Raw genomic sequence first — 10,559 nt, forward strand, 5'->3', positions numbered from 1 at the left:
TCTAACCTCTATCGCTCCCCTCTTAGTATCAGTTCCTTCTGTCCCTTTAACCTCTAACCTCTATCGCTCCCCTCTTAATATCAGTTCCTTCTGTCCCTCTAACCTCTAACCTCTATCGCTCCCCTCTTAGTATCAGTTCCTTCTGTCCCTCTGTCCCTCTAACCTCTATCGCTCCCCTCTTAGTATCAGTTCCTTCTGTCCCTCTAACCTCTATCGCTCCCCTCTTAGTATCAGTTCCTTCTGTCCCTTTAACCTCTAACCTCTATCGCTCCCCTCTTAGTATCAGTTCCTTCTGTCCCTCTAACCTCTAACCTCTATCGCTCCCCTCTTAGTATCAGTTCCTTCTGTCCCTCTAACCTCTATCGCTCCCCTGTTAGTATCAGTTCCTTCTGTCCCTTTAACCTCTAACCTCTATCGCTCCCCTCTTAGTATCAGTTCCTTCTGTCCCTCTAACCTCTAACGTCTATCGCTCCCCTCTTAGTATCAGTTCCTTCTGTCCCTCTAACCTCTATCGCTCCCCTCTTAGTATAAGTTCCTTCTGTCCCTCTAACCTCTATCGCTCCCCTCTTAGTATCAGTTCCTTCTGTCCCTCTAACCTCTAACCTCTATCGCTCCCCTCTTAGTATCAGTTCCTTCTGTCCTCTGTCCTCTAACCTCTATAGCTCCCCTCTTAGTATCAGTTCCTTCTGTCCCTCTAACCTCTAACCTCTATCGCTCCCCTCTTAGTATCAGTTCCTTCTGTCCCTCTAACGTCTATCGCTCCCCTCTTAGTATCAGTTCCTTCTGTCCCTCTAACCTCTATCGCTCCCCTCTTAGTATCAGTTCCTTCTGTCCCTCTGTCCCTCTAACCTCTATCGCTCCCCTCTTAGTATCAGTTCCTTCTGTCCCTCTGTCCCTCTAACCTCTATCGCTCCCCTCTTAGTATCAGTTCCTTCTGTCCCTCTGTCCCTCTAACCTCTATAGCTCCCCTCTTAGTATCAGTTCCTTCTGTCCCTCTAACCTCTAACCTCTATCGCTCCCCTCTTAGTATCAGTTCCTTCTGTCCCTCTAACGTCTTCGCTCCCCTCTTAGTATCAGTTCCTTCTGTCCCTCTAACCTCTATCGCTCCCCTCTTAGTATCAGTTCCTTCTGTCCCTCTGTCCCTCTAACCTCTATCGCTCCCCTCTTAGTATCAGTTCCTTCTGTCCCTCTGTCCCTCTAACCTCTATCGCTCCCCTCTTAGTATCAGTTCCTTCTGTCCCTCTAACGTCTATTGCTCCCCTCTTAGTATCAGTTCCTTCTGTCCCTCTAACGTCTATCGCTCCCCTCTTAGTATCAGTTCCTTCTGTCCCTCTAACCTCTAACCTCTATCGCTCCCCTCTTAGTATCAGTACCTTCTGTCCTCTAACCTCTATCGCTCCCTCTTAGTATCAGTTCCTTCTGTCCTCTAACCTCTATCGCTCCCCTCTTAGTATCAGTTCCTTCTGTCCCTTTAACCTCTAACCTCTATCGCTCCCTCTTAATATCAGTTCCTTCTGTCCCTCTAACCTCTATCGCTCCCCTCTTAGTATCAGTTCCTTCTGTCCCTCTAACCTCTAACCTCTATCGCTCCCTCTTAGTATCAGTTCCTTCTGTCCCTCTAACCTCTAACCTCTATCGCTCCCCTCTTAGTATCAGTTCCTTCTGTCCCTCTAACCTCTATCGCTCCCCTCTTAGTATCAGTTCCTTCTGTCCCTTTAACCTCTAACCTCTATCGCTCCCCTCTTAGTATCAGTTCCTTCTGTCCCTCTAACCTCTAACCTGTATCGCTCCCCTCTTAGTATCAGTTCCTTCTGTCCCTCTAACCTCTATCGCTCCCCTCTTAGTATCAGTTCCTTCTGTCCCTCTAACCTCTATCGCTCACCTCTTAGTATCAGTTCCCTCTGTCCCTCTGTCCCTCTAACCTCTATCGCTCCCCTCTTAGTATCAGTTCCTTCTGTCCCTCTAACCTCTATCGCTCCCCTCTTAGTATCAGTTCCTTCTGTCCCTCTGTCCCTCTAACCTCTATCGCTCCCCTCTTAGTATCAGTTCCTTCTGTCCCTCTAACCTCTATCGCTCCCCTCTTAGTATCAGTTCCTTCTGTCCCTCTAACCTCTATCGCTCCCCTCTTAGTATCAGTTCCTTCTGTCCCTCTAACCTCTAACCTCTATCGCTCCCCTCTTAGTATCAGTTCCTTCTGTCCCTCTAACCTCTATCGCTCCCCTCTTAGTATCAGTTCCTTCTGTCCCTCTAACCTCTATCGCTCCCCTCTTAGTATCAGTTCCTTCTGTCCCTCTGTCCCTCTAACCTCTATCGCTCCCCTCTTAGTATCAGTTCCTTCTGTCCCTTTAACCTCTAACCTCTATAGCTCCCCTCTTAGTATCAGTTCCTTCTGTCCCTCTAACCTCTAACCTCTATCGCTCCCCTCTTAGTATCAGTTCCTTCTGTCCCTCTAACCTCTATCGCTCCCCTCTTAGTATCAGTTCCTTCTGTCCCTCTAACCTCTAACCTCTATCGCTCCCTCTTAGTATCAGTTCCTTCTGTCCCTCTAACCTCTATCGCTCCCTCTTAGTATCAGTTCCTTCTGTCCTCTAACCTCTATCGCTCCCCTCTTAGTATCAGTTCCTTCTGTCCCTCTGTCCTCTAACCTCTATCGCTCCCCTCTTAGTATCAGTTCCTTCTGTCCTCTAACCTCTAACCTCTATCGCTCCCTCTTAGTATCAGTACCTTCTGTCCCTCTAACCTCTATCGCTCCCCTCTTAGTATCAGTTCCTTCTGTCCCTCTAACCTCTATCGCTCCCCTCTTAGTATCAGTTCCTTCTGTCCCTTTAACCTCTAACCTCTATCGCTCCCCTCTTAATATCAGTTCCTTCTGTCCCTCTAACCTCTAACCTCTATCGCTCCCCTCTTAGTATCAGTTCCTTCTGTCCCTCTGTCCTCTAACCTCTATCGCTCCCCTCTTAGTATCAGTTCCTTCTGTCCCTCTAACCTCTATCGCTCCCCTCTTAGTATCAGTTCCTTCTGTCCCTTTAACCTCTAACCTCTATCGCTCCCCTCTTAGTATCAGTTCCTTCTGTCCCTCTAACCTCTAACCTCTATCGCTCCCCTCTTAGTATCAGTTCCTTCTGTCCCTCTAACCTCTATCGCTCCCTGTTAGTATCAGTTCCTTCTGTCCCTTTAACCTCTAACCTCTATCGCTCCCCTCTTAGTATCAGTTCCTTCTGTCCCTCTAACCTCTAACGTCTATCGCTCCCCTCTTAGTATCAGTTCCTTCTGTCCCTCTAACCTCTATCGCTCCCCTCTTAGTATAAGTTCCTTCTGTCCCTCTAACCTCTATCGCTCCCCTCTTAGTATCAGTTCCTTCTGTCCCTCTAACCTCTAACCTCTATCGCTCCCCTCTTAGTATCAGTTCCTTCTGTCCCTCTGTCCCTCTAACCTCTATAGCTCCCCTCTTAGTATCAGTTCCTTCTGTCCCTCTAACCTCTAACCTCTATCGCTCCCCTCTTAGTATCAGTTCCTTCTGTCCCTCTAACGTCTATCGCTCCCCTCTTAGTATCAGTTCCTTCTGTCCCTCTAACCTCTATCGCTCCCCTCTTAGTATCAGTTCCTTATGTCCCTCTGTCCCTCTAACCTCTATCGCTCCCCTCTTAGTATCAGTTCCTTCTGTCCCTCTGTCCCTCTAACCTCTATCGCTCCCCTCTTAGTATCAGTTCCTTCTGTCCCTCTGTCCCTCTAACCTCTATAGCTCCCCTCTTAGTATCAGTTCCTTCTGTCCCTCTAACCTCTAACCTCTATCGCTCCCCTCTTAGTATCAGTTCCTTCTGTCCCTCTAACGTCTTCGCTCCCTCTTAGTATCAGTTCCTTCTGTCCCTCTAACCTCTATCGCTCCCCTCTTAGTATCAGTTCCTTCTGTCCCTCTGTCCCTCTAACCTCTATCGCTCCCCTCTTAGTATCAGTTCCTTCTGTCCCTCTGTCCTCTAACCTCTATCGCTCCCCTCTTAGTATCAGTTCCTTCTGTCCCTCTAACGTCTATTGCTCCCCTCTTAGTATCAGTTCCTTCTGTCCCTCTAACGTCTATCGCTCCCCTCTTAGTATCAGTTCCTTCTGTCCCTCTAACCTCTAACCTCTATCGCTCCCCTCTTAGTATCAGTACCTTCTGTCCCTCTAACCTCTATCGCTCCCCTCTTAGTATCAGTTCCTTCTGTCCCTCTAACCTCTATCGCTCCCCTCTTAGTATCAGTTCCTTCTGTCCCTTTAACCTCTAACCTCTATCGCTCCCCTCTTAATATCAGTTCCTTCTGTCCCTCTAACCTCTATCGCTCCCCTCTTAGTATCAGTTCCTTCTGTCCCTCTAACCTCTAACCTCTATCGCTCCCCTCTTAGTATCAGTTCCTTCTGTCCCTCTAACCTCTAACCTCTATCGCTCCCCTCTTAGTATCAGTTCCTTCTGTCCCTCTAACCTCTATCGCTCCCCTCTTAGTATCAGTTCCTTCTGTCCCTTTAACCTCTAACCTCTATCGCTCCCCTCTTAGTATCAGTTCCTTCTGTCCCTCTAACCTCTAACCTGTATCGCTCCCCTCTTAGTATCAGTTCCTTCTGTCCCTCTAACCTCTATCGCTCCCCTCTTAGTATCAGTTCCTTCTGTCCTCTAACCTCTATCGCTCACCTCTTAGTATCAGTTCCCTCTGTCCTCTGTCCCTCTAACCTCTATCGCTCCCTCTTAGTATCAGTTCCTTCTGTCCTCTAACCTCTATCGCTCCCCTCTTAGTATCAGTTCCTTCTGTCCCTCTGTCCCTCTAACCTCTATCGCTCCCCTCTTAGTATCAGTTCCTTCTGTCCCTCTAACCTCTATCGCTCCCCTCTTAGTATCAGTTCCTTCTGTCCTCTAACCTCTATCGCTCCCCTCTTAGTATCAGTTCCTTCTGTCCTCTAACCTCTAACCTCTATCGCTCCCCTCTTAGTATCAGTTCCTTCTGTCCTCTAACCTCTATCGCTCCCCTCTTAGTATCAGTTCCTTCTGTCCTCTAACCTCTATCGCTCCCTCTTAGTATCAGTTCCTTCTGTCCTCTGTCCCTCTAACCTCTATCGCTCCCCTCTTAGTATCAGTTCCTTCTGTCCCTTTAACCTCTAACCTCTATAGCTCCCCTCTTAGTATCAGTTCCTTCTGTCCCTCTAACCTCTAACCTCTATCGCTCCCCTCTTAGTATCAGTACCTTCTGTCCTCTAACCTCTATCGCTCCCCTCTTAGTATCAGTTCCTTCTGTCCTCTAACCTCTATCGCTCCCCTCTTAGTATCAGTTCCTTCTGTCCCTTTAACCTCTAACCTCTATCGCTCCCTCTTAATATCAGTTCCTTCTGTCCTCTAACCTCTAACCTCTATCGCTCCCCTCTTAGTATCAGTTCCTTCTGTCCCTCTGTCCCTCTAACCTCTATCGCTCCCCTCTTAGTATCAGTTCCTTCTGTCCTCTAACCTCTATCGCTCCCTCTTAGTATCAGTTCCTTCTGTCCCTTTAACCTCTAACCTCTATCGCTCCCCTCTTAGTATCAGTTCCTTCTGTCCCTCTAACCTCTAACCTCTATCGCTCCCCTCTTAGTATCAGTTCCTTCTGTCCCTCTAACCTCTATCGCTCCCCTGTTAGTATCAGTTCCTTCTGTCCCTTTAACCTCTAACCTCTATCGCTCCCCTCTTAGTATCAGTTCCTTCTGTCCCTCTAACCTCTAACGTCTATCGCTCCCCTCTTAGTATCAGTTCCTTCTGTCCCTCTAACCTCTATCGCTCCCCTCTTAGTATAAGTTCCTTCTGTCCCTCTAACCTCTATCGCTCCCCTCTTAGTATCAGTTCCTTCTGTCCCTCTAACCTCTAACCTCTATCGCTCCCCTCTTAGTATCAGTTCCTTCTGTCCCTCTGTCCCTCTAACCTCTATAGCTCCCCTCTTAGTATCAGTTCCTTCTGTCCCTCTAACCTCTAACCTCTATCGCTCCCCTCTTAGTATCAGTTCCTTCTGTCCCTCTAACGTCTATCGCTCCCCTCTTAGTATCAGTTCCTTCTGTCCCTCTAACCTCTATCGCTCCCCTCTTAGTATCAGTTCCTTCTGTCCCTCTAACCTCTATCGCTCCCCTCTTAGTATCAGTTCCTTCTGTCCCTCTGTCCCTCTAACCTCTATCGCTCCCCTCTTAGTATCAGTTCCTTCTGTCCCTCTGTCCCTCTAACCTCTATAGCTCCCCTCTTAGTATCAGTTCCTTCTGTCCCTCTAACCTCTAACCTCTATCGCTCCCCTCTTAGTATCAGTTCCTTCTGTCCCTCTAACGTCTATCGCTCCCCTCTTAGTATCAGTTCCTTCTGTCCCTCTAACCTCTATCGCTCCCCTCTTAGTATCAGTTCCTTCTGTCCCTCTGTCCCTCTAACCTCTATCGCTCCCCTCTTAGTATCAGTTCCTTCTGTCCCTCTGTCCCTCTAACCTCTATCGCTCCCCTCTTAGTATCAGTTCCTTCTGTCCCTCTAACGTCTATTGCTCCCCTCTTAGTATCAGTTCCTTCTGTCCCTCTAACGTCTATCGCTCCCCTCTTAGTATCAGTTCCTTCTGTCCCTCTAACCTCTATCGCTCCCCTCTTAGTATCAGTTCCTTCTGTCCCTCTAACCTCTATACCCTCTTAGTATCAGTTCCTTCTGTCCCTCTAACCTCTATACCCTCTTAGTATCAGTTCCTTCTGTCCCTCTAACCTCTATACCCTCTTAGTATCAGTTCCTTCTGTCCCTCTAACCTCTATACCCTCTTAGTATCAGTTCCTTCTGTCCCTCTAACCTCTATACCCTCTTAGTATCAGTTCCTTCTGTCCCTCTAACCTCTATACCCTCTTAGTATCAGTTCCTTCTGTCCCTCTAACCTCTATACCCTCTTAGTATCAGTTCCTTCTGTCCCTCTGTCCTTCTAACTTCTATTAACCAATCTCTCTACCTCCTCTCCCCCTCCCCCTCCCCCTCCCCCCTCTTCACCTGTCCCTTCCCTCTGCCATCTCTTCTCCTACACCCCCCCTCCTCCTCCTCACCAGCTTTGACTCTGATGTTCGGGCTGCGGATCTTGCCAGCCTGGTTCTCTGCGGTGCAGAAGTAGTCGTTGTCGTGGATGTAGGAGTTGAAGGCGGAGGGAGAGAAGGGGTAGAGTTGGAGGGTGCCATTGGCATGGACATGACGGATGTGGGGCACGTCGTAGATGTCATCGCCGGTGGCCAGGTACCAGCGCAGGATGGCGGTGGGGGTGCCGCCAGCCGGACAGGGCAGAGACACCCCCACCGAGCTGGAGTAGGTCAGCCTCTGGAGGGACGCGTTCACAAAGTACAGCCTGGTAGAGCCCACATCCTCACTGTGTACTGCATGGGGAGAGAGATATCACAGTCAGTAATAAGTAGTGTAGAGAGAAGAACAATAGAACTGTAGAACAATAGAACAGTAGAACAGTAAAACTGTAGAACAGTAGAACAGCAAAACTGTAGAACAGTAAAACTGTAGAACAGTAGAACAGCAAAACTGTAGAACAGTAAAACTGTAGAACAATAGAACTGTAGAACAATAGAACAGTAAAACTGTAGAACAAAAGAACAGTAAAACTGTAGAACAGTAAAACTGAAGAGCAATAAAACTGCAGAACAATAGAACAGTAAAACTGTAGAACAATAGAACAGTAGAACAGTAAAACTGTAGAACAATAGAACTGGAGAACAGTAAAACTGTAGAAAAATATAACAGTAAAACTGTAGAACAATAGAACAGTAGAACAGTAAAACTGGAGAACAATAGAACAGTAGAACAGTAGAACAGTAAAACTGTAGAAAAATAGAACAGTAAAACTGTAGAATAGTAAAACTGTAGAATAGTAGAACAGTAAAACTGTAGAACAGTAGAACAGTAAAACTGTAGAACAGTAAAACTGTAGAATAGTAGAACTGTAGAACAATAGAACAGTAGAACTGTAGAACAGTAGAACAGTAAAACTGTAGAACAGTAAAACAGTAAAACTGTAGAACATTAAAACTGTAGAATAGTAGAACTGTAGAACAATAGAACAGTAGAACTGTAGAACAGTAGAACAAAAGAACAGTAAAACTGTAGAACAGTAAAACTGTAGAGCAATAAAACTGCAGAACAATAGAACAGTAAAACTGTAGAACAATAGAACAGTAGAACAGTAAAACTGTAGAACAATAGAACTGTAGAACAGTAAAACTGTAGAAAAATATAACAGTAAAACTGTAGAACAATAGAACAGTAGAACAGTAAAACTGGAGAACAATAGAACAGTAGAACAGTAGAACAGTAAAACTGTAGAAAAATAGAACAGTAAAACTGTAGAATAGTAAAACTGTAGAATAGTAGAACAGTAAAACTGTAGAACAGTAGAACAGTAAAACTGTAGAACAGTAAAACTGTAGAATAGTAGAACTGTAGAACAATAGAACAGTAGAACTGTAGAACAGTAGAACAGTAAAACTGTAGAACAGTAAAACAGTAAAACTGTAGAACATTAAAACTGTAGAACTGTAGAACAGTAGAACTGTAGAACTGTAGTAGAACTGTAGAACTGTAAAACAGTAGAACTGTAGAACTGTAGTAGAACTGTAGAACTGTAGTAGAACTGTATAACTGTAGAACTGAAGAACTGTAGAACTGTAGAATAGTAGAATAGTAGAACTGTAGAACAGTAGAACAGTAGAACTGTAGAACAGTATAATAGTAGAACAGTGGAACAGTAGAACAGTAAAACTGTAGAACTGTAGTAGAACAGTAGAACTGTAGAACAGTGGAACTGTAGAACTGTAGTAGAACTAATAGAACTGTAGAATAGTACAACTGTAGAACAGTAGAACTGTATAAGTAAAGTGTCACTGTTGTAAAATAACAGGTGAGGAACTGCTTGAAAAACACACTGTTGAGCACCATATTCAAAACACACATCTGGAAATCTGCCCAGGTGTTATTCAATGGGCGGCAGGGTAGCCTAGTGGTTAGAGTGTTGGACTAGTAACCGAAAGGTTGTTCAAATCCCCGAGCTGACAAGGTTCTGCCCCTGAACAGGCAGTTAACCCACTGTTTGTGGGCTGTCATTGAAAATAAGAATTTGTTCTTAACTGACTTGCCTAGTTTTAAAAAAAATAGTTCAATTAAAGTCATAATAAATTAAACTGAATAGTAATAAACAGATGTAACAGACAGGAAGGATAAGAATGCCCATCAAATGTGGAGCAAAATAATCAGAACAAATGTATGTCAAATGTCCAGCTGCAAACATCAGTCATGTGATGCAGAAAGCCAGGGATTTGGGCTAAAGCCTCTGGTGGGTTAGGTGGATGTGGGAGGAGGCCTCTACCTACACACAGACACACACACACACTCACAGAGGAAACACACAGTTAAGTTATGTGATTGGAATTTGTATGCCAGACGCAGAGTTAAATCGGTTTAATATTTAATATTTAACACACCAGGAGTGTTCCTCCTGGGTACTCAGATTAGGGACACAGCCCCAGCAGAGAGAGAAAGGGAGGTCCCCACATTTAGGGTCAAGGAGGGGAAGATTAGAAGAGAGAAATGACCCTGTCATAGATGGACAGATGTGTCCAAATCTTTGCCCTGCCCCCCCCAAATATGTAATACACACATTTTCTCTAACTCCCATTCTGTATCAGCTTTCAGGTTCAGCTCAGCACACAGAGTTCAACTCATTCATCTAACCATCGAGCATACGTATGAATGAAGCTAAATGATCTGTAGCCAGATCATTGGAGCTTCAGAGATCTGAGAAATCACCCCACCCCAGAAATTCATATCTAGCTGTAGACTCTCTATTGTCCAGCATCTCCGACACCACTGTCCAGCCCCTCCGACACCACTGTCCAGCCCCTCCGACACCACTGTCCAGCCCCTCCGACACCACTGTCCTGCCCCTCCGACACCACTGTCCTGCCCCTCCGACACCACTGTCCAGACCCTCCGACACCACTGTCCAGACCCTCCGACACCACTGTCCAAACATCTCCACCAGGCTCTCTAGTACCCTTCTGGTAAACACATATATCCCTTTCATACACAGACAAAATCCCCCTAATTTACCATGCCTGCTTCTTTATAGCATTGTACATTAAACCCCACCTAAAGACCTACTCATGACTCCTGCATTTTCACAGAACCTGTAACCAAAATACAGCCATCGGTACTGTGTGAATGGTTCTCTGCTTTTTCTGCAGGTCAATTTATCAACACTTCCATTTTTTAACACCTCCCTAATTTGAAATTCAAACATCCCCCTATGGGTTAACAACACCCCCACCCCGTCCCAATGTGCCAGTTAACCACTGATATGTATGAAAGGGGTATACCTGCAAGAAAGTGGTAAATAACTGGCTGTTTGAAAGGGGCTCATTGCCTTTAATGTTTTACAGGTAATATGCCACATCTTCTGTCTGAAATCGACAGACAGATTATTTACATATGTAGATTCAGATGGTGGTGATAACAACACATCAAACCATGAAGCGTTTTCTCACGGAATCAGCACCATGGACAGAGG

The 10,559-nt window shown here is 45.8% G+C and overlaps 1 protein-coding gene across 1 annotated transcript in view; it reads right to left on the reverse strand.

The window, feature by feature from the left end:
- Positions 1-10,559, reverse strand: part of LOC118390775 (cell adhesion molecule DSCAML1-like) — a 162,122-nt gene that overhangs the window by 142,085 nt on the left and 9,478 nt on the right. Inside the window, exon 2 of the mRNA XM_052457100.1 lies at positions 7,045-7,365. Within this exon, the coding sequence (XP_052313060.1) occupies positions 7,045-7,365 (321 nt within the window). The remainder of the gene's footprint in view (positions 1-7,044; positions 7,366-10,559) is intronic.

This window comes from Oncorhynchus keta, chromosome 11, assembly GCF_023373465.1.
Source record: "Oncorhynchus keta strain PuntledgeMale-10-30-2019 chromosome 11, Oket_V2, whole genome shotgun sequence".
Classification (NCBI taxonomy): Eukaryota; Metazoa; Chordata; class Actinopteri; order Salmoniformes; family Salmonidae; genus Oncorhynchus; species Oncorhynchus keta.